This window comes from Lithobates pipiens, unplaced genomic scaffold, assembly GCF_037356315.1.
Source record: "Lithobates pipiens isolate NorthernLeopardFrog02 unplaced genomic scaffold, aLitPip1_a1.2 Scaffold_19, whole genome shotgun sequence".
Lineage (NCBI taxonomy): Eukaryota > Metazoa > Chordata > Amphibia > Anura > Ranidae > Lithobates > Lithobates pipiens.
In genome coordinates, this window is record NW_027507764.1 from 356,689,033 (window position 1) to 356,713,532 (window position 24,500).

Here is a 24,500-nt window from a genome sequence, read left to right on the forward strand (position 1 = left end):
AATTCATTTTAGGAATTTTTTATCAGTACCTGATGGTAGTGCAGGGAATTTATGATTATTCCCTTTTGCTCCTGGGGTTTTTTATTTATATGTTATATTTTTAATCCTTTTTTAATAAGCATTTTTTTGTTAAATATGTGGTATTTTACATGCTGTCCACTAGGTGTCACTTCGCTGTAATGCTGAGTATGGCACCAGTATAAACATTAGATCCAATTCTGCTTTATGTGTGCGGGAAGGAGGACCATCCCAAGTATCTTTATCTCCTTTTTGTTTCTTAGCCATTGTGGTTTGGTCAAATATTTGATATTTGGGAACTCAAGATGATTAGTGGTATATTATTGTATTTTAGATGAAGATTGTTTAAATACAGAGTTTTTTCTAAGGCTCGTTAACGTGATTGAGTTTTCTTGAGAGATTCAGTCCACATTACTGCGCATGTCCGTTTAGCGAGCTGCAGCTCAGAACGTGGCTTGGTTAGCTAATTCCTGTATAAAGGGAGGTGCCGCCCGTGCCCCTGGATGGCGTAATCACTTATGAAACGTGTAGGGTGGAGCGACGCATTGACGTCACCTTGTGTGCTACTGTTTGTTTCCCAGAAGGACGGGTCTGTCTGATTGTGTGCCAGCCGGCACATCAGACTTCAGGCTTTTATTGACGCTACCATTTGTAAGTGTAATACTTTGCTTCTTTTAATAAATTTTAAAAGGTTTTACACTATTTGGAGCATTTATATTTTATATGTACTACGTGTATCCACTCATCAGTCTGAATGGTTAATGAGGCGGCCCGAAGAGCTTTGAGTGTGCTCGGTGCATATTGGAATCAAGCTGTGCTTTATACTACATGCTTTCCTTATCCTCTCTAAAGGGGGATCATGGTCATCTGGTAAGAAGTGATTTCTTCTAACTTTGGTGGTGGATTAAGCATATTTATCAAATAGCGTTTGGAGCCGCCATCGCACATACTATACGAATGGACTTCATCGATTAAGTTTTGAGCACTGGTGGGTTTTATATTGATGTACATTGATGGACTTTATTGGTTTGATACATTTTTTGAACACTGGTGGACTTTATATTCATTTATAATTCATATAATCAATTATTATGGTTTATTTATATATATTTTTTAGGCCTGGCGGACTACATATTGATTAATCATCATCATCATTAAAGGTTTAGCGCGATTCTATTTTTCTCTTAATATACTTTACTTCATTTACTGTGTTGGTGTTATACAGGAGAATTGCAGCTTCCAACAAAGTTTTGGGAATCTTGTTTTTTCATTTTAATTTATTTTTCTTAGCGCAGTTTTTCTACTTACTAGGTTGCATGTGTACAGTCAAACAAATTTTAGGCATGTTGTTTACCGTTAAAGGCCTCCCTTTTATAGAAGTTCTAATTTTCTCAGAAAGCTTCTAAGAGCTGCCATCTTAGGTTGGCCATACATGAATCAGTTTCTTTTTTTTTTCTTAACCAGCGAGTAGGTTGATCAAAAAAACGGAACAGGTTCCTCCATCCACACAAGGGAGGTGGATGGAGGAATCTTCCCTGCTGTGTTATTGTATTCTGACTTCTCACAAATGGGGACACCCATTAGATGGTTTAAAATTTGGCCAGGCCCTACAGAACTAGCTGAATTTCGATACATCTATAAATCCAGCTAAATTTCTTATACATCTATGGCCAGCTTTAGATGTCAGAAGCCCAAGCAGATTTAGAGCAGCCCTCTTTAGGGTTTTAGGGTTTTCCCCTAAACCCTTTCCCTCCCTGCCCCTCATCCTGGCTGATACATGTTTATGCAGGGAGGTGAAGGGAGAGGTGAGCATGCGGGGCCAGCACAAAGAGCAGTTACACACCCTGAAGAGAGAAGGCTGTGCTAGAGAATAGACTCTCCTGGAGTACTCAAATGTTCTAGGGCAATCAAAGGCACTTTGCAATTTAATAAAAATTCATTTTTGGAAAGAAAAGCACTTAAGGTAAATATATATGATGCAATTTTTTAACAGGATCCCTTTAAAGCTAAACTTTTGTTTTTTATGCAAAAACACTGAAATTGCAAGTTGAAAATAGTGCATGTGGAGGCACGCCTCTTTCTGCAGTGTCATAGAAGGGGCATGTGTCTAAAGGACACATGATCCCTTCCAGCCCAGCCCTCTTAACTACAAGGAAAAAGCATGGGTTTATGGATATAAGATTTACCCCCAATCCCATGTATTTCTCACACAGTTATAATGGAGAATGAGAATCTGCTGCGGTTGAAAAGGTACTGTTATAATCAAGCTAAATTATATATTAATATATTATATGCTATAAGATAATATTTTATTATTTACCATATCTATTTACATATAACTTCAAACTTTAGTATTTTGTCTGTTAAGCCACCTGCTTGAGTACAGTTTTTGAAAAATATAGTAAATTACCTTAAAAACAATCTATACTAATTATTTGTATATTACTTATGGTAATTAACCTCTTGGCACCCAGGCCAATTCTGACACTTCTCTCCTACATGTAATAATTATAATTTTTTTTTTGCTAGAAAATTACTCAGAACCCCCAAACATTATATATATATTGTATTAGCAAGACACCCTAGGAAATAAAATGATAGTTGTTGCAATGTTTTATGTTACACAGTATTTGCGCAGAAACTTTTTATGAATGTAAAAAAATGAATAAAACCACTAAAGATAACCTGATTTTTTTATATAATGTGAAAGTGGATGTTACACCAAGTAAATAGATACCTAACATGTCATGCTTTAAAATCGTGCACACTCGTGGAATGGCACCAAACTTCAATACAGCACTTTACATTTTTTTTACAGATTACATTTTTTTTAACAGAAAAGTTTTTATTAGACAAACAAGACAGTACATACACAACAGGTATCGTACAGAGGATCTAACATTAAACAAGTGTTTACATAAGAGCATCATTGCATGTGCAAAGAATATTTAACTCCATCAACATCATATTAAGCATGTACCAAGTACACACTATGGGATTGTGATATTATTTTGAGAGTATTGTATTGAGGGATGGTTGTATTATTGTGCCTAAACTACAAAAAGGTATGCGGTATCCTCATCCTTATATATTGATTACAGAAAAAGGGAATTGTGGGAGAAAAAGGGTCCATACATGGAACACCATAACCATGAATTACCCTAATATCGCCCAGTAAAGTGACGGAATGTCTTGATACCAAGTTATATAAAAAAATATAAATTTTATTATTAAATATAAGTATAAAAAGTTTTTTTAGAGAAAAAGAAAAACATATAAATATAAAGTTTCAATAGATACATAGTATGGTTGTAACATAAATAAATGTGTTACGACGATATTGTGTGTCCAATTCGGTCTTTATTTTCTACTAGTTTCGCGACTTTTCTGTCGCTTCTTCAGGAGACCTTGTTTGTCTGAAATTGAACATACCATGTCAAAAAATTATCATAACCAAATTAACAAAGTTAACAAAATTAACATAGTTCAAGATATTTGGTGTATTATTTTACAGAAAGAGTTAGAGAGTAGGCAGCTCACCACCATGGAAACATCGAATCGCAGAAAACACTTGGAGTTAGGGCAGTCCCCGCCAACCAGGCTTAGACCACCCTTTGGGGCGGACACGGGAGGTTGTAAGAGTCAGCTACAAAACAGTAATCAGAAATGGAAAATATTTTACCAGAAAATTATTAGAAAAATAAAACGTTAAATGATTATGTGAATAAACTCTTTTTGTTACTGGGAAGATGTCCAATATATGTGTACAGAACATAACATTTGTGTCCCAGTATCCAAACACAGAGTCCACATACCAATACATCCGAAAGTTTTCAGACAATGCAACATGGATAAAAGTGCATCGGATTGGCAGAGATGGGAACGGGATATAGATAGTCAAATGCAGAGGAGGATCTTGTCCTTCATCTAGTTCACAATAGGTGCTATGCTGGTATCAAATACGGAGGGGGATCCTGTCCTTCATCTAGTTCACCATAGATACTATGTTGGTATCAGTGAAATTAATCCTGATAAAGATATATATAAAAAAAATTGTGTTACATATAGCCAAGTAAAGATAGTTTAAATCTGGCTCTGTATGGGTGACCAAAAAGAAGGGGTAGATGAGATAAAGAAAATTACCGGTGAACGAGGGATGGTCATAGAAAGAATATAAGTAGGTGGAAGCAGGTAGTCTACTCTGGTCTAGTGGGAGCCAGTGTCGCCCCCCCCCCAGGGCCAGGAGGGCAGAGGGGAGAGGCACAACCCCACCCGGGCTGATAATAAGCAGGATGCGACCCTGAGGCCTAGAAGAAGCTGCCCCAAGAGGGAGGGAAGGCCAGGATGAACAGATTACATATTTAGAGTTACAGAGGAGGTCTAGTGCTAAAATTATTGCTCTCGCTCTCCCCTGCGCGGCGTATGTAACCTGTGTGTATCACCGCACGTCCCTGCTGTACAGCAGCATGACACGCTGCTGTACAATGACATGCAATTCTTTACAGTTTGCTGTAATATAATGCTGCATGTCTGCACTTTATTGCAGCTCACTGCTTCCCAGCTCTGGGCTGTGTCATAGTGTGAATGGGACACACAGAAAAGAATTGTATTTTTGTGTGTCCTAGCAGTGATCGTTGTTTTATAGTGCAGCACACTTGAGTCAGAAGAACAGTCCAGTGCTTTGTTTTTATGTTTTATGTTTTTATGTTTTATCGAGGGGAATACAATTGGATAGGGACAGGGTTATTACAGGATACCCACTTGACTTTCAGCAAAAGGACTCTTCAGGGTCACAACTATATCCAGCTGGCACAAGTGAATGATGTGACAAAAAGGCTCAGTCAGATAGGTAGCAAAAGCCCAATACAAACAGGGACCCTGAGTGCCCAGCTGTCCTCCTGTTGCTACTGATCCCAGCACTACCTCTTCAGGCACTGCCAGCCCACCTGGCTGCAGCTGCCCCTTTCATTAGCCCTCCTGACTACTCTTCCACAGTCCTCCCAGACCGACTCTGCATCCATCTCAGACTGCTCCCCTTGGTCCTCTCAGGCATGCCTCTCAGTCCTCTGACTGTAACACTCACCATCCCACCTGGCTGTCTTCCTCCCTGGAGATTTTGCCTCTGGTCAGGCCACCTCTGTGTGTCGTGAAGATGGTCCCTTCTGCACTTGAACCCAGGCCCGAGGTCACCCCCCCCCCAGACTATGGGGCACCGGCACTGACAGCCTAACATTCCATCTCTAGCTATCTGGCCTGCCCCTTGCCAACCCATCTGGTAAGGATTGGTTAGTGCCCTCAGAATACTCCAGACAGCTCCTCCTCACCTCTACTCCCATTCTTCTGGAAGTTTCCAGCAAGCTCATCCAGCTTGAGTCATCCAGCCTTCCCTTAGTCACTCATATGACTGCCAGCCAAGCCTGAACAATTTTCCTACACTAAAGAAAAATCCTATTCTAACACACTAGAGGGTGCTACAAGAACATAGCTCTGCACCCAGGAGAGACCTTCAGTAGGGCCACCTGTACAATTTACACTGGTAACCACACATTAGAGCGTTTACTGCTCACAGTGATGTATGTGTACCCCTGAAGGCAGGCAGTTTGTATCCAGGGCTGCTCATCCATTCCTGTAAACTAGTAAATGCTTGGATGTGTGGCTACCAGTGTACAACCGAAGCCTGTCATTAAATTGTACAAGCAAAGTGTAGAGTGCAGATATGCTATTTTTTTTTGCAATGTCTCTGTGCCTGTATAAAAAGCCCTAACAAAGGATTTCCCTCACATTGAAAAGATATCCTCTCACTATCAAGTCTTCAGGACAAGAATGAGGAAAAGTCTCCATAATGAGACACAGATGATAAAAAATAAAAGAAAAACAGCTGTTTTAAACCTCTTCTACTTTGTCCAAAGTTTTGGCTTTAGGTATACTGTTCATACCTACAGAACTTAATTTACCTTTGTATATTCCTCTGAATAGGTCATTTAATATTTCATTTTCCTTTTAATTGAGAATGCGTACGTTTTGTGCTGCCATGTTCCAAGTAGTTGCTTGCTGCAGTCATACATTGTTTACTTTTAACATTCCTGTAACTAATCTGCACATTGTTGAAATGCCATAGCTGGACTTCCTCTGCCCAATACTCCTGGTGACAGCTTTTCAGTTGTTCATAGTGGCTGTTAGACAGGGGCGAGATGAGCTGCACATGTCATCTGTACGTCGTTTTCCACGTGGAGAAAATTGCACTGACCTGGAACATTAAAATGTGTCATGTAGGCACAACGGAATTTAGATTACAAGCATGCTGATGCTTATTTTAGGAAAGTCTGGAGAATATCAATTAAAAGAGAATGGTTGCTCATATTTAATACATATATTTTGATTCCCTATCGACTATAATAACATAATGCCCTATGATAGCAAACAGGAGGAGTTCACCTAGTTCTTCCTTGCCACTGTATTTGTTAAAGGATGCATGGGCAGCCATGATGGCATAGTTTGCCTTTTTCAATGGTGGCTCAAAGCCGTCTCTGGATTAGGGTTGCCACCTCATCCCTTTAAACCCAAACACAGATGAATTACACAGGTTCTGAGGCCAATTTAATTCAGATAAGGCACCAAGTGAGTTTCATTACCTTAATCAGCCCCAGAACCCATGTAAGTAATACGTGTTCGGTTTTAAAGGTATGAGGTGGCAACCCTACTCTGGATGCAGCTGTACTCCTATGATCACATACAAACTGGCCAATTAGCTGCGGTCAGTTTGTGTGTGGCCAGAAATTCTACAGGCATGACAAAAAGGGGGCATTAACAAAGAAAAAAATACCAGCTTTGTGGTATAAATAGTGACACATTTTCAGTGCTCTGAATTAACAATGTTAAAAGACGAGCACCAAAACAATAAAGCTCTTGCGCCAAAGTTCTAATTTAAAAACAGTTTTTAAAATATACAGCATTACCAGAGTGATGTGAATACTGTAATGAGATAGGATGGATAGCGATGATTAGCACTGCAGCGAGGAGAAGGGTATGTGTATGGATGGCCAGAGAGGTGCAGCAATGCAAGAACAAGAGAAGGATAAAATTTAGAATGATCCCGGTGGAAGATTGACATTTTGGAGCATGCCAGAGCAAGTGCGCTTGAATCTGGTGCACCACTATCACCATTTGACAAATTAACAAACTGGCATTTTATTATTTAGGTGAAAAAAAAAATAATAGGTCAAAAGGAGTGTGTATAGAAGCAGCTATTAAGATCCAATACCATGTGGAGGTGTCATAGCTTGGCTCTTTCAGAACAGCCAGGCAGTTTGGCTTTGCAGGGGCAATAAAGCTGATCCAAGGACAAATCCAGTAAAGTAGTGTTTTCACAAGACTTTCTTAGTCTTTTACTTCTGAGGAACCCCCTAAAATAATTTTATGCTTGTAAGGAACCCTACTCAACCCAAACCATCTGGGGTCAATGGGAAAAAAAATTCTTACATTGGTGGTCAGTATAAAGAGTGAAACCCACAGGTGGTCAGAATGGCACCCTTAGAGACAGCTAAAAAATGTAATTGGTGTCATGCTGCTGGAACTAAAGTGGCCTTGGCAGACACCCTCAAATGGAAAGCCAATTACCCGCAGCTCAAGGAGCCCTTAGCAACCTCTAGAAGAACCCTAGGGTTCCACAGAACCCTGGTTGAGAATGGCTTGCTTAGGCAATAAAAGTGACGCAAACAAAGAGAAGGTTTAAAAACAACCCAAGCAGCCCTAGTCTTATAGCAGCGGGATGTTCAGCTCAGATATTTATGTAGCGCGAGCTCCTGAAGAGCACACGCTATGTGTTTTTGCCATTTAATCTTCCTGGAACTGCAGTTTGGTTTCGGGTTTAATTACTCTAAATTTTGGGCTCAGTACCAGTCTGGCTGGATTGCACTGTGTTTTGCTTGACCATAGGTGGCGCTGCCATCCTTGGCAGGTGCTAGAACGCAGTCCAGTTGGGTGCATTAAGTGTCAGTTCTCTCTCTGAACCAGCCCAGTGGGAGTGTCACTCTTGCTGTACATTCTGGGAGAGGGTACTTAAGGTGCTGACGTCACGTGCTTCGGGGTTCCGGTCCAGAAGTGCTTTCTGGCTGTTTGGTCCTGGTCCTCCTGACCAGCCCCCAGGGCTCTCATGGCCTGGGGTGTGGCTCCACCCATCTCCAAGTCTCGAGGGCTGGCTGGCCCGATGCAAAGTAACTTAAAGAAGGATTCAAAGGTTGTCCGGTGCCATCTCAGTTTGTGGAGAGGCCCAGCAACTGTAGAAGCATCCAGGGGAGGACTCTCCCTATCTCACTCGGCTGTGTGCAATGTGAACAAGGAAAAAATCAAAGACATATATCATAACTGAACAGATGACAATTAGGCATATAACATTAATATTCATATTCACATTCACAGGGCCGTCTTTAAGGCAGGGCAAAAGGGGCAGCTGACTTGGGCACTGTCATTGTTTTGGGGCCTAAAGCAGCTACCTCATACCTGCCAACTATCCTGGTTTAAATTCCCTTGTTCCTTAAAGTTTTAGTCCTGTGCTGTGTCCCGATATCTCCGTGTGAAGTGCAGCTACTAATGCTGCCCTGCTCTGCCCTATTGTTGTGTGCAAATGACTTACCTACAGACCCTGTGTTTACATGTAAATACCGGCATTGATATGTAAATTGTGACCGGCGGCATTGATATGTAAATAGGGGCGGCATTCATATGTATATGATGCCCCCCCTGAGGTCATATCCACCATCGCCTATACTGAATGCTGCCCACAGTGGAGAAAAAAGGGGCATGTTTGAAAGTCCTGCCTACAACTGTGGTCATTAAGCCTACCATCAGCCTGTTCTGCAAAGTTAAGCAAATTGGTGGGGGGAGGGTAGTGTGGGGTGTGCAGAGGTAGGCAGAGAAGGAATTACAGGTTGGAGTGCACAGGTGAGCAAGGAGGGGATGCATAGAGATAAGAAAGGTGGATGCAAAGGTGGGCAGAGGAGGCAGGTAGAGTTAAGGGGGGGTGGAGTGGAGAGGATGGGGGAGGTTTGGGGTGCAGAGGTTTTAGGAGGCAAAGGTGTACTGACAGGGTGGATAAAGATGTAGATCGAGTGTAAGGCAGTCCATTCATTTCAATGGGCTGCTCTATGTGCTAGAAATGCGGAAGAAAGACCCAAACCCTTTTCTTAAATCACATGGTGCCAAAGCATACATCAGCAGATGCGCGAGGGTGTCATTAACAATACATGGCACTGCTGTGTATCTGCTAAAGGGCAGGATGTTTCTGCAACATCAGGAACAATTTTGTATGTGTTCACACACAAATGTGAACACAGGCTAAATGTCTCAGTTACATTGGTGATCAGTGTAAATCTTCTCATTACATTGGTGCTTGGTGTAGAATCCTTTCCTTCACACTGGTGGCCAGTGTGAAGGCCCCCCTTACATTGGTGGTCAGTGTAAATCCTTCCTTACATTGGTGGTTACAGTGAATGCTCATATTACATTAGTGGTCAGTATAAATCACTATTACAGTGGTGGTCAGTGTAAATCCCTCCTTACATTGGGGGTCAGTATAAATGCTTCTATTAAATTAGTCGCCAGTGTAAATCACCATTACATTGGTGGTCAGTGTAAATTCCTCCTCACATTGATGGTCAGTGTAAATCCCTCCCTACATTAGTGGTCAGTGTAAATCCCCCCCTACATTAGTGGTCAGTATAAATCCCTCCTTACATTGGTGGTTACTGTAAATGCTTCTATTACATTAGTAGTCAGTGTAAGTCCCTATTTTATTGGTGGCCAGTGTTGAAACTCCTCTTTATATTGGTAGTCGGTAAAAAAAAATATTCATGGGTCATTCTGACCTCCCATTACTTTTGAGGATAAGCAGTTTAATTCCCCACCTTAATGATACATTTTGTTTTTCCCAATGGGAGGGTCGGGCACAGCCATGTCTGAGTCCCACCCATAACCTAAAGAGATGGTCAGGAAAAGATCACCTACATGCATCTCCCAGCTTGGTGATCATGTAGGCAAATGCAGACCTCCAAGGGAAACGATGGGCACGATAAGGGAAATGTTACAGGTAGGCCCCCTCCCAAATGCCTGCTATCTCTCTGGGGAGAGATATGATGGTGTCAACAGAGGTAGAGTAAAATAGGGGATCTATTCAAAAGGAGTGGCAGTGTCTCCATGAGAGCCATGTGGAGCCCCACGAGAGGAATACAGAAAGGTATCCCCGTGCGGTGATCCCTTTAACTCAACAAACAGATATGGGGTAGAAGGGAGTCCCCAACCACCAGAGGATGCTCCGGTACCCCAACACCCATCCAACCTCTCAATATCCCATTCCTCAACTATATTTGAGTACCCTGTGCTTAGCACATGGTTTAACCTATAGAACAAATAACATGCATGTACATTTTCCGGGAACATATATGCTGCAAAAAAGACATGAATACCAGGGCAAATACTTAGCATAGGTAGGTCATGTTAAACATTAAGGCACAAAATCCTTTAAAAACAAAAATTAAAAAGAACAAATAGAGAGGAACTGTAGGTGGCCTTGAAGCCTTCTGGAACATCAGCAGTGATTAAGCAGAAAGTGTATCGAGAAAAATATTAGGGAACACGGTCCTTCAGTAAGCAATAATGAAATCTGTGCAGCTTAGGAGAGCAAGGGCAGTCTGTGCGGTTCAGGAGAGCCAGGGAAATCTGTGCGGCTTAGGAGAGCCAGGGCAGTCTCCCAATGGCGGAACTGGAACTGGAACTGGAACTGGCCTCTGGAATTTTGAAATGTTAGCTGAACCAATATGTCAGTAAACCTGAAAGTGAACCGAAAAGAAACATCCAAACAACATGCCACGGAGAATTGTAATGACACATGATGCAGTAGGAAAAGGGGGGTTAGAAATGAATCCCCTCATCAAGACTCACATGATTCCTCCATAGACAGGGCTCCTCTCCTGGTTCTCTGCGGGCGTGCTTGGTAGGTCCCCCAATTAGGGAACATGCCCGAATGGCCTTGAAGGCATAGGAAAATCAAGAGCCAGTTGGGGACTTGTATGGGACTTCCAGAACAAGGCGGGCAGATCTGCTGGTGTGCGCAGGGTGAACAATGTTGTAGCCTTCCTGAACCTGACCGCTATTGGGTAACCCCTAGTAGCTTGCGAGATCTAGAATCGGGCACAGTATGGCTCATTGCTGTAGGGTTGCCCTGGACAAGTCCAGGAGAATCCGAATAGTGGCACCATTGAAATCCACATCGACATGCTAACATGCTTTGCAGATGATGGCCTCCTTCTGCATGTATCAGAGGATACAGCATACAAAATCTCATGGCCTGGTAGGATCAGATGGTTTGGGACCCAAGACCCTATGGACCCTGTCCAGTTCCAGAGATGGCTGGGGGGGGGGGGGTCCAGTAGTTTATGGTAGATAGCAGTGATTGTGCCTGCGCCTGTGGCCACTGGAAGACCCCGGAGCCGCAGGTTGTGATGCCTGCTACAGTCTTCTAGGTCCTAAAGGTATAATTGTAGAGCTACAGCCATGTCCATCTGTATGTCCTGGGAGCTTCCCAGAGCCCCCACTCTATGTTCAAGCGCAGAGTGTGAGGTCTCTCCCTTATTCACCCTGTCGGAGAGGGCCTGTACATCCATCCTGACCACCTGACTGTCTTTGCGGTGTGCATCCTGTATCTGGAGAATGAGGGCCTTGATCTCCATTTTGGTAGGGAGGGCTTGAAGAAGCGCTTGGATGTCAGTGTCCAGGCGTTGCACACCCGATGAGCATGTTCGGTCAGGGATGTCCATAAAAGAGTCTGCTAACATCTCTCGAAATGCCATCGGAGGCTATGGATGAGTTTGGAGAAGCAGACTGTGCCTGTGAGCCCAGGACCCTTCGAGACGTGCCATTTGTAGCTGCCATCTTTCCGCCCAAGGATTTCCTCAGTGAAGGTGAGAAAAACTTGTGGATTTCCCAAGTAGAGTTTTTGGAATGAGTCACCCATGAAGTGGAGTGTATCTTGTTCCTTTCAGCTGGGAGTATGCCTATGAAAACAAGCTTTTTAGCCGGGCTAGGCAGGGGGAGATCAGGGGCTCATGCAATGCACATCTTCACACTGACCATGCCCCTCGTAGAATGTATATTGGCTGCAGACAGTGTATATGCCTTAGAGTTCCAATGCAATTGTTTTATCACTGGGCTTGGCTTTTAATTCTTTATTTATCAGTTTTTACATCATACAGGGATAATCAGGGCCTGTAGGCTCCCACACACAACAAGAAACATGAGCAAGGAGCATGGTACACATACAAAAATAAAGTCAACTTTAAAAGCACTGCAGAGAGACCAGCATACTGAGTAAAGTGTAATACGAGAAAAAATAAATATATAAAGTCTATCAAAACACTAGACATGCAATTCTCCTCGCCCAGGGACCACTGAGGAACTTATATCCCGAATATAGCTAGAGAATAGAAAGGGGGGGAAAAGGGGAAGGAGGGGGTTAGGGGAAAAAAGTGGGTGCACTGCTTAAGTAGAGCTGGTTCAAGAAAGTCTGTGGGGGTCAAAAGCATCACCACAAAAGTAACGGTCAAGGGTGTCACGGTTGAGGGTCTAGAATATGTTATTCGGATGAGAAAATAAATCTGTCTGGTAAAACCACCTTTTTTTACAAATCTGTATCTCTCTATGGTGTGCCGCAGCAATGCGATCTTCCATTAGTTGAACTTCACTGATCTTGGCAAACCAAGTCTTAATGGAAGGGGGTGTGGTTTGTTTCCAGAAGAGTAGGATACATGCCTTTGCAGCGTTTAGCAAATTAAGTAATATGGAGTGTTTGTACATTTCAAGGACATGGAGGTCAAATGCAATAGAAAAACGGCTGCATCCTCCTGCATCTGGACATCAGTAAACCTCTGAATCTAGTGTTTGATTTGTGACCAGAAATCTTTATCACCCATACAGAACCAGAAAGCATAGAGTATGGAGCCCACCTTCCTTTGACATCTCCATCATAACGAGGTACTCTGGGTAAACAATTGACGTAAGTTTTTGGGGACTCAGCTCTGAGCACTAACATGTGCAAAGATGTCAAGCTCAGCTGTTCTGACCAGGAAAGAAGCTGATCGAGCAGAGTGCAGAAGTGGCAGGTCTAACAGAATCCTGATATCTCCTTAATGCCTTCAGCCCTGGAGGATTTGGCTCCTCAATGACCAGGCCATTTTTTGCGATTCGGCACTGCGTCGATTTAACAGACAATTGCGTGGTCATGCGACATTGTACCCAAACAAAATTGACATCCTTTTTTTTTCACAAATAGAGCTTTCTTTTGGGAGTATTTGATCATCTCTGCGATTAAATTTTTTGCGCTATAAGCAAAAAAGAGCGTACATTTTGAAAAAAAGCAATATTGTTTACTTTTTCCTGTAATAAATATCCTCCAAAAATATATTAAAAGACAAATATTTCCCTCAGTTTAGGCCAATATCTATTCTTCTACTTCTTCTTCTGTTTACAAAAGAATCTACCAGTTCTACCTCTCCGTGACACGATCGGCGGGAGGCCAGCGGACATCGAGTCCACAGGGCCCGCGGGCACGATTACGGTGCATGTTACGCGGGCGCGCGTGCCGGCGTGGAGGTGAATTCAAAGGCACTTACAGGTATGCCCATTTGCCCAGCCATGCCATTCTGCCAATGTAAATGTGCATGTGGCGGTCGGCAAGCGGTTAAAGAGAACCTGTCACCAGAAGGATGCTTTCACATAGTAGGCTTATCGGCTCCCTTGTGATAGCAAAGAAGTTAAAAAAGCCCCCACACCCACATACAAACGAATGAATGCGAAAACTAGATTAGATATAGTTGAGAACGCCAGACCCATGATTCATAGTTCCTTCAACTAACTATCAACTAATTGATGAGCTGTAAAGGATCTTAAAGTTATCACCTACTGACAATTTTGCATAGTTTTTAGATTTTTATGAAAATATAGATTTGATTAAAAATAGTACTAATATTCCATGGCATAAAACATTTCAACTACCAGAATTTTATTTTACAGGGTCCTTGCTTATAGAAAACATATGTATTGGGGCTTAAAGTGCATTTTCATGTACAAAATTCAGTTAAATTACGTTTTCTATTCATTTCTAGCTCTAGACTCCACTGTTGCTTCCCGTCATTACCAGCCACTCTGTAATGATTGCAGAAAGAGGTAGTGTGTCACACATATTCCCAGCACTCAGCATGGTTACTGATAGGGTGAAAGATCAGTCACAGTGCTACAGTAAGCATCTAGTGACTGGCATTCTGTTGGTTTTGGCAGCAAGTCACTCACTGTGGAAGAACAAGATAGAATTCCTGTTTAAACCCATCTCCTAGAAGTGAACCATCAAATGTACCTTTCTGGAGCCAGTTATAGGTTACACAATACTATTTTTCTAAACTGTCAGATCTCAACAACATGAATGTCTGCTTTAAAGGAATTCGATTTTCAGATTAAAGTGAATATTCAAACAATTTATTGAATGAAGATTCTCAACTCTTTAAGTATATCTGCCTTGTTAAGTCAACAAAAAGTGGTTGATGCTTGGAACAGACTTCTAGTAGAGGCAATGAGTCAGGTAATGAGTCAGTCAACAGTGAATTTAAACATGTATGGGACAGACATAGATCGATACTTAGACAAAACAGATAAAAAAAATTAAAATAAAAAGACCACTTGGTCTTATACTGCCATCGCCTTTCTATGTGTCAATGTTTCTTAGTAAAGACTGATAAAAAGGGCTGCGCCTTAGCTTAGCGTTTATTAAGTTAAACAAAAGACAAATGCACACTTACATTAAGATGAATGGACTACATAAAAAATCGAGCCGTCCAGCCTCAAAAAAACCCGGTACTTCCGGGACTACAACGTATAGCGGTGACGTCAGTACGTCGCTCCTCCTCCCTATGCGTTTCATCACAAGCAGGATGTCGTCTTTTGTTTAACTTAATAAACGCTAAGGTTTTTTACACTATTGCGAGCCTTTATCATTTTATGGTGATGCCGCTGCTGCACTCGGTTTGATCTGCGAGGGGACCATCACCATGGAGTTTTGAAGAGTCCTGTGCACTCCAGTGCATCTCTTAAAGATCCCGGGCTGGGGTGATAGCCACCTGCATACTGTGGTCCCCTGTAATAAGGGACCACTACCATCTGGTAAGCGGCAGTGTTTGCTGCGGTGGAGATGCTTTCACTTTTGACACATCTTTGTGGGATATTTCCATTTTTCAGCACTCTGGAAAAAATCACTTTTTTGGACTTTTCTGTCTTAATTAAATTGGTTTAATTCAATTACTTGTTTATGAACCCTGTTTCGGGTTATCATCTTTCTATTGGACTTAAGTCACTTAATTTTTTGTATGTTTATATTTGTAGTTTGATTATACATATATTAGTGCATGTGTGAATTTTTTAACCATCATTAATTTTATCCCTGAGTACTTTTCAGTGTTTCACAGGCACATATATTCTGTTTGCGCGTTTAGTATTGAGTGCACCCATATTGAGTGAGTCGTGATTTTCTTTTTTGATTTGACGGTCTCACTTGTTCTGATACACTGTTGTTTTTAGTAGTGATTATTCTGATTATCACTTACTAGTCAATCATGTAGCGCAGACTTTTTTTTATTTTTTGTTTAATGTTGTATTTGGGAGTTGCAGCTTGGTTATTTGTTACAGAATAGCGCCGTTTTTTTTCCTTTTTTAACCTATGTTTCTTAGTAGCAGGAAAAACATAATAGCCGTTTGTACACCTGTTCACCTGTTTGTATATTCAAAAAGTAACAACAAAACTGGCCGTCATATATATATATATATATATATATATATATATATATATATATATATATATATATATATATATTAGATGGCAATGTTTTCCCAGTGCAATATAGGTCAGCTTGGAAGTCAGGACAGCTAGCCACTTGCCTTGAGGCTAGATTTGTTCTGACTAAACCTTCAGGATGTGCTGTCTACGAGGCTGATTTACTAAAGAAGTAAAAAATATTCACAGAAAAAAAAAGGATGCATATACAGATGAAATAAATTGCCACAGTTATCTAAATGTAGTTGGAAAGGGCACTGCTAAACCTTGGCATTTGCCCCAAGTTTTCTACATAGCGCTTTTTGCTGTCATTCCAGGTTTGATCTAGACAAACATATTTCTTTGATTAAATTTGATTTAGAATTTTGAAAAAAAAAAAATATTGTACCTCTGCATAGCTGAAACTGCTACTTCCGCACACAAGTAAATGAGACAATGAGGAGTGATTTCTAAAGGAGTTGAGAATTTTCACAAAAAAAACTGAGGATTCTCTTTAATTATCCAATTATGTACAGATGAATTAAACAAGAATTAGCTTTTCACATGATTGGACAATTAAAGAGTATCATAATTTTTTGTGAATATTCTCATCTCCTTTAGTAAATAAGCCTCACCGTCTCAGTTACTTGTATATGAATAGCAGTTTCAGCTATGCATATGTACAAAAAAATGTATTAAATTAATTCAAAATCAAATTTATTCATAGAAATATGTTTGTCTACAAGATTATACCTGGAATGACAGCAAAAATTGTTTAAAATTGTCGAAGACTAGGGGAACATGCTAAGGTTTAGCAATGCCCTTTCCGACTACATTTAGATATCTGTGACAATTATTATTACGGGCATACCCCACTTTTAAGTACACAAGAGGGTTTATTTGCTAAAGCTGGAAAGTGCAAAATAAGACTCACTTCCGCATAGAAACCAATGAGCTTCTAACCTCAGCTTGTTTAATTAAGCTTTGGTAATAAAACCTGGAAGCTCATTGGTTTCTATGCAGAAGCGACCCTGATTTTGCACTTTCCAGCTTTAGTAAATAAACCCCATTGCGTACTTAAAAGTGGGGTATGCTTGTATTACTATTATTATTATAATACAAGATTTATATAGCGCCGACAGTTTACGCAGCGCTTTACAACATAAGGGCAGACAACATTACAATTACAATACAATTTACTACAGTAGGAATCAGTGAGCCCTGCTCGTTAGAGCTTACAATCTACGAGGCACGCTATTCTATTTATTTTTCATACAATGCTTGAGGTGATTGCTTGCACCTTGAAGAAGGGGACATACCTCGAAAGCTTGTCCTGAAAAATTTGTATGTTAGTGCAAATTAAAAAAAGTATCACAGACAGTACTCAAATGCTTCTTTTCATACAAAAAATAGTGGGTTATGATGATAATCATCATTCACAGCTAAATCTGGTGGACAAATGTATTTTTGTTTCATCTGCATTCTTAGAATGAACACTTCACAAAAAAAGAGGGGTGTGAGAGCCCCCCCGAAGAAAGCCAACCAGCTTCCAATTGTGTGGTGTAAAGCTGTACAGTTGTGCAGAATGTGAAGAGAAGTAAGGTCAGCTGGTGAATGGTGGGGGGAGACAGGACAAGATGATAGTGGGAGGGGGGTTGGGTGGCTATGATTTATGTGAGAATGAGATGCTGGTATGACAGGTACAGTCAGAGGAATGTTATTCTAGAAGAGCTTCATCCACCCTGGATGTGCCTGGATTGGTGCAAGCACTTTCCAGAGGTCATGCAAGTCTTGGGGCTGCTCTCCTCCCCCTCTAGTCCTGCTTGAGAATGTGTGTGTGTGTGTGTGTGTGAGATGACTGCTAAGAGCAGAGGGACGGATGGCGGATCTCACACACTACAACTACAACAGCAGGCAGCCTGGGATGTTCTCTTTGCCTTCCTTTGGCTGCAGGGAGAGCTCTGTACTGCCTGGCACTGGAAGAGGCGACAAACAGAAGAAGAAATCCTTCTATTTAGTCAGGATGAAGCCTCTGAAAGAGCCCACCAACAACAACGTGTCCTTTGTCATCCACTGTCACATAGGGAAGGAGATCAAGCACATTTGCAGCAACTGCAGTCGCGGAGAAGAAGCTCGAGAGGGTGAGTAAAAAGGATGTGAGTTGGCTGTGTGTGTGCAGTTTGTCTGCATTGTCTTCCTTATGACGGTCTTCTTCTCCGGATCCTTAGGGCAGCCTGATAGACGTAGCATCAGGGCGGACGCCACCGATGCTCCCTTTGCAGTAGAGCAGGAGTAGGCAACCTTTGGCACTCCAGCTGTTGTGGAACTACAAGTCCCATGAAGCATTGCAAGACTCTGATGGCCACAGGCATGACTCCCAGAGGCAGAGGCATGATGGGATTTCTAGTTTCACCACCGTAGACCAAAGCTGTCTACGTGTATGTAACATAATAAGGTACATTGTGTGCAGGTGGGTCACACATGCCCTCAACTCTTTATATATGATTCCAAGAGGGCAACTGGGTTAGCCAGTGCCTACATAAAGGGCCTCATGCCATATGATGGACTAGCTGTCACCTGAAGACCCTGTGTCAAAGCTGGTGCTCACCCTGGTGGCCAAACAGAGTACATCAGATAAAGCCTTCACTTCCATAACATGGCACAATGGAGTTTGTAGCTGCTCCGTGTGCCGCGCTGCCACCCACAATCATGGTAGTTGTCATTTGTGTGGAGGGCTAATGGATTGCCATTGTTATTGCTAGCGTGGAGGGAGGGAAATGCCCTGGGGATGTGAGTTTTGAAGGTCAGAGGGAGGAGTGGTGTCTCTGGGGTACACCTCTCTATAGTGCGTGAGTTCATGTCATCACCTGCCTCCCACTGAATCAAGTGGATGATGGATACCATTCTGAATTGCCACAATGAGAAGTGAAAGCTACAAAATAACCATTGATTTTTGACAACATCCCGAAGGCTTCAGGTCCTCCGCAGTCAATGAGTTGTGCAGCATCTGCAGTGTAGTCTGGTTTGGTCCAGCAGGTATTCCCATGTGGTGGATCCCCTCGTTAGAAAGGCAAGAAGGCACAGAGGAGGATGGCAATCATACACAAGCCACTGGCTAATCAGTTGCGCAGTATGCTGATCATTACTGAAGTGTGAGGATTCAACTGCCTATGACAGCCAGCTCTCAGGAAACCAAGTAGAGACTTACAGAGCTACAGCCAGTAAGTGTGTGTAGTCTTTAAAAAAAAAAAAATCCTCTAAACCCTGGAAGGCATGCAAATAATATACTAGAAGGTATGTTTGCTAGGTTAATTGATAACAAAAAAAAGGAACTGAGTAAATACTAGCATATAGCATATGCACTTTGCTTTGGGCTGCATATTTGCCATTGTTACGTGCAGCCTTTACCTGGTGAAACTGCAGGAGAGATCTTGAAAAATATTTAAGGTAGTAATATTTTTTTATATTTATTACATTGTTTTGAAATATTAGTCATACGAAAGATTTGTACTGTTTGCAAACAGAATTCGAACCCTATCTTCATATAAACAGAAAATGAAAATATTTAAATCATTTAAATAATTGAATAATATAATTTTAGCCATTGTAATGCCTTCTATGCTGCTCACTAGAATCAATTTACAGAACATTCAGGGGTGTTATTTGTTCTCCAATCAAACGTATTAAAAAGAGGGGATTATATCGGGGGGCATACTGACAGACAGAACATTAAAAATACTTGTGTTGAAAACATTATATATATATATATATATATATATATATATATATATATATATATATATATATACACATATACATACACACACAGTATCTCACAAAAGTGAGTATATCCCTCACATTTTTGTAAATATTCTATCTTTTCATGTGACAACACTGAAGAAATGACACTTTGCTACAATGTAAAGTAGTGATTGTACAGCTTGTATAACAGTGTCAATTTGCAGCCCCCTCAAAATAACTCAACACACGGCCATTAATGTCTAAACCATTGGCAACAAAAGTGAAAATGTCCAAATTACATAGTTGCATAGTCAGGTTGAAAAAAGCCCATTTAGTTCAACCAAAAAAAAAAATAAAATACAATCCCATATATACAATCCTTCAACCACAGTTGATCCAGAGGAAGGAGAAAAACCCCCAGCAAAGCATGCTCCTATTTGATACAGCAGGGAAAAAAATTCCTCCCTGATCCCCGAGAGGCAATCAGATTTTCCCTGGAGCAACTTTCCCTATAAATGTTAGTACCCAATTATATTATGTACAGTTAGGAAATGAATCCAGGCCTTTTTTAAAGCAAGACCCTTTTTTTTTTAAGTGCAAATCCCTGAATTGATTGGTAGCAGCCTCTTCCAATCCCCTGTACATCAGAGCTCAGACTGGGGGAGGGAGAGCCTGGATGGGGAACCAATCTTTTGTGCTGAAGTGCCTATGTGCCAGCAAGGAACATGTTAATAGGAGGAGAAAGTGGAGTGACAGGTCCATGAGCTCATGAGTCTGCTGCTTCGCTTTTAAGACCTCATGCACACTGGACATTTTGCCATCTTTCCTGGATGTCTTTTCTCATGGCAGCAAAGTTTTGCCAGAAAAAACACCATTGAATGGTTGTTAACTTTGTTTAGGGGTGTCAAGTGCTTTGGATGTTAATTTATTTCATTGGCCAGAATAACAATTTGCTCTGGTCATTAAAATGCATTAATGTTCAAGCTATAAACGCGCATTTAGACACGTTTATATGTGTCAAGCAATTTTTCATGCCAAAATAGCCACCACTCCTAGATGCATTGGCTGTGGGTTTTTTTTCTGCCTCTAAACTCCTCTAAACGCTGATGCGTGCATGGATACATAGGCTAACATGCAGGGGCATTTAGAAACAGAAGAAAAAAATGCCAGAGACCCCTAGCAGCCCTGTTAAAAATGTCCAGTGTGCATGAGGGCTTGCTGTCTAGTCACAGCTTGAGAAGGTGGGGGCAAGAACTGTAGGAATTACATAAAGTGTCAATAAACCCAAAAAGTGAAGATTTGCTATGTTACATTAAAATTGTTAATTGTGCCTAAGCAATACTTTGAAATGTCTGGCATCATTGTGCAGTTGTTGAAGTGTACTCATTATTTTTGGGTGTTGATAGAGGTTGGAGGGCAGTTTTTAGGTTACCATAGCCTAAGACACCATAAGCAAGTGGATCCTGAGGAAGCAACCCGAAACATGTTGATCCACTTAGTTTCTGCAGCATTACTTGGACATTATCTATGCATCTGTTGTGTAGGATATGGTTTTTTAATCCGTGTTGATTTTAATGCCAAAATAAACTTTGTATTTTATTCTATGTATGTGTTTGTCATAAAAAAATCAAATTTTCCTGTCTCTCTTATTGATTGACTGGAAACTACCAGGTCCTGGTTCCCCTACATACTATAGCTCTCTTGTTAGACCTTGTTTAGAATACCGATGAGTAACAGAAATGGTGAAAGGTCTGGGGGGGGGGGGGGGGGGACATATCAGGAGAGACTCCAGGAACTTAAGACGTACAGTCTGGAGGAATGAAGGCAAAGGGAAGGCATGACTGAAACATTTAAATATTTTAACCTCTTTGCACCTAAGGGTAAAACACATCTTAATGCCTAAGCCCAATTTTGCAACTTTGACATGTGTTAGTAAATCCCTACATGTCATCACAACTATTTTGTACATCCAGGTGGATTACACCTTGTTTTTTTTTTTTTCTGGGTAAATTAGGCTTTCATTTGGTGGTAAATCGTCATGGATATCTCCTGATTTTTTTTTTTGTTATTATTATCTAAGGAAAACTGGGCCAAAATGGTTAAAAAAAAAACAAAAAAATAAATAAAATGTGTATGTCTTGCTACTAACGTAACCTACCACAAAAGAACAACCCCTTAAAATAAATTCTCCTGCTCCTGACAATCGCAGTGATACCACATATGTCTATGTGCGTGTACGTAGTTGTTGTTTGTACCCGTAGTACAGCCCAGAAACAATAGTGCGCATTTTGCTTTTTTTTTATCCTACCTACATAAAATACACTGACACTGACATTAACTGACACTGATAATAATTTAAAAAAAACCTTGCCAAAAAAATACTGACCCTGATCTTGACCTTTGAACCAAACACTAACTCTGGGGCTGACCTAGATCAAACCTTGATCTAGAGCAGTGATGGCGAACCTTGGCACCCCAGATGTTTTGGAACTACATTTCCCATGATGCTCATGCACACTGCAGTGTAGTGGAGCATCATGGAAAATGTAGTTCCAAAGCATCTGGAGTGCCAAGGTTCGCCATCACTGATCTAGGTTTTTCTTTTTTTCTTTTTTATTACATTTTTATTATTATTTTTTCTACATACACTTGTTTTCTATCTCTGCAAGGACAGAGAATGGTACAATGTATCTGTCTCGTCCATTCACAGAGACGGAAAAGTCAGTGACTGATCACTGTAATAGTCAATCAGAGGCTATCACAGAGATCAGGTGACCCGGAATGGGACGTTCTGGGTCCCAATCGTTAGAACAGGGCCTGGGGCTCTGGGTGAGAACCCGATCTCTGTGCTGGGAGTGCAACTTGTGGCTTGCTACCAACACAAAGGTAGATACCCAAATATACGGCGCCATGGAAAAAAAGCCCAGTCCAGTATGGTTGCATATTTCCATACAGTCACGTGAAGGGGTTAAGGGTATGAAGAAGGTCCATGAGGGCAGTATTTTTAATATAAAGCAAAGATCTAGAGCAGTGATGGTGAACCTTGGCACCCCTGATGTTTTGGAACTACATTTCCCATGATGCTCATGCACTCTGCAGTGTAGTTGAGCATCATGGGAAATGTAGTTCTAAAACATCTGGAGTGCCAAGGTTCACCATCACTGATCTAGAGCACAGGGACATGACATCAAACTAGCAAGAAGAAAGTTCAAAATTAATTTCATCTTAGAAAGTATTATTTTACCGAAAGGATAGTTGATGTTTGGAATAGGCTTCCAGTGGAAATGGTAAGTCAGTCAACAGTAAGTGGCTTCAAACATGTTTAGGATAAACATAGATCTATACTCAGACAAAAAAAGTTAGAAATAAAAAATAGAAAATGGGACAGACTCAATGGACCACTTGGTCTTTTATAAGCCATCTGTCTTCTGGTTTTCTCCTTTGGAAAATGCTTTAATTTTGGATAATGTAGGGAAGGTTTGAAACAACCATAAGCCCTTGTACACACGGTCGGACATTCCGACAACCAAATTCGTCGTATTTTGTCCGACGGATTTTGTCCGACAGATTTTGTCCGAAACTGTTGCATATACACAGTCGGACAAAGTTGTCAGAAAATCCGATCGTACTTAATGTGATGACATTATTTCGTTAGGACGGGACTACGTTCAGGCTAGTAGCCAATAGCTTTGGTCTAGGAATTTGATCTCAGCATGCGTGGCACTTTGTCCGATCGGAATTCTCTACACATGATCGGACAAAGTCCGATCGGATCATGTTGTTGGAAAATGTTATAGCCCAGCTGGAAAACTTGGTCCGTCGGATACTCCGGCGGAAACAGTCTGATGGAGCCCACACACTGTCGGATTATCCGACAACACGGTCCTATCGGACATTGTCCATGGGAATGTCCGACCGTGTGTACAAGGGCTAAGATTTTCATTGCCACTTGTGACTCCACTGGGGATTTATAACTTCTCTGTTGGTCCTAAGGACTGCTTGTACGTGGACTGAATGTAAGGATGAATCAAAAATTTTGAGATAGCACCAGGAAAGAATTAGATTGAAAGTCTTCCAGTGGAGACCCTTGTTGTAAGGACTGTCCAAGAGACGATTTTCCTTGCTTTGGTGAAATCTCCTCTCATTTCTTATTGTGTTTCCAGCAGGTAATGAAAATATGCCCACTATGACAACGAAAAATAAAACTGCCCAGGGGGGTTACCTATTCACTACTTTATCCAAACAAAAAAAATGCTTTGGCTTCAGATTTGGCTTCAGTGGTTCTAAAGGCCGGAGGTTTTTTTTTTCCTTCATACAGGCAGCTTCTCCCCAGACCCCCCACCCCAGTACTTATGTGTGATGTGCATTAGAGCCTCCGCTCTCCCGAGACTCTGCCTCCTCATTGGCTGAGACACAGCCTCACAGTTCATCACACCCAGCGAGGAGGGGGGATGGGACTGAGCAATGCTCTGTGTGTCCCATAGACACACAGAGGTGGCTCAGGACTGAGCACACTCCAGTGCCCCCATAGCAAACAGCTTGCTATGGGGGCACTTGGCAGGAGGAAGGAGACTAGCGCACTGGTGGGGAACTCAAGAAGAGGAGGATAGGGTCTGCTTTGTGCAAAATTATTTCACAGAGCAGGTAAGTATAACATGTTTGTTAATTTTAAGGAAGTTCAGGAGGGGTGAAGCTAAACATTATGTTTTGGAGGAAATGCCAAGATTAGCATTTCATTTCAGCTGTTTTTATCTCTGGATTTGCTGATCATTTTTTAATTGTAGTTTACCCCGAATGTAACCTCTACATATGGATTTTTCATTATGTGCTCAGTTTGAATTGACCAGGTTTGTGGTCGGTTTTGTTATATTTTTTTAATATATTATATAGATTT

The 24,500-nt window shown here is 41.3% G+C and overlaps 1 protein-coding gene across 7 annotated transcripts in view; it reads left to right on the forward strand.

Annotated features, from left to right (window-relative positions):
• The window catches only part of PHACTR1 (phosphatase and actin regulator 1), a 469,458-nt gene that overhangs the window by 269,919 nt on the left and 175,039 nt on the right, over nt 1–24,500 (forward strand). Inside the window, exon 1 of one of the 7 annotated variants that reach the window (XM_077492209.1) lies at nt 17,580–18,006. The exons of 3 other annotated variants lie outside the window; for them this stretch is intronic. In XM_077492209.1, the coding sequence (XP_077348335.1) occupies nt 17,745–18,006 (262 nt within the window). In that variant the 5' untranslated portion in view covers nt 17,580–17,744. Of the gene's footprint in view, nt 1–17,579; nt 18,007–18,658; nt 19,087–19,195; nt 19,313–24,500 lie in introns of those variants that run through there. 3 more of the 7 variants (XM_077492206.1, XM_077492212.1, XM_077492211.1) reach the window with 3 other exon arrangements.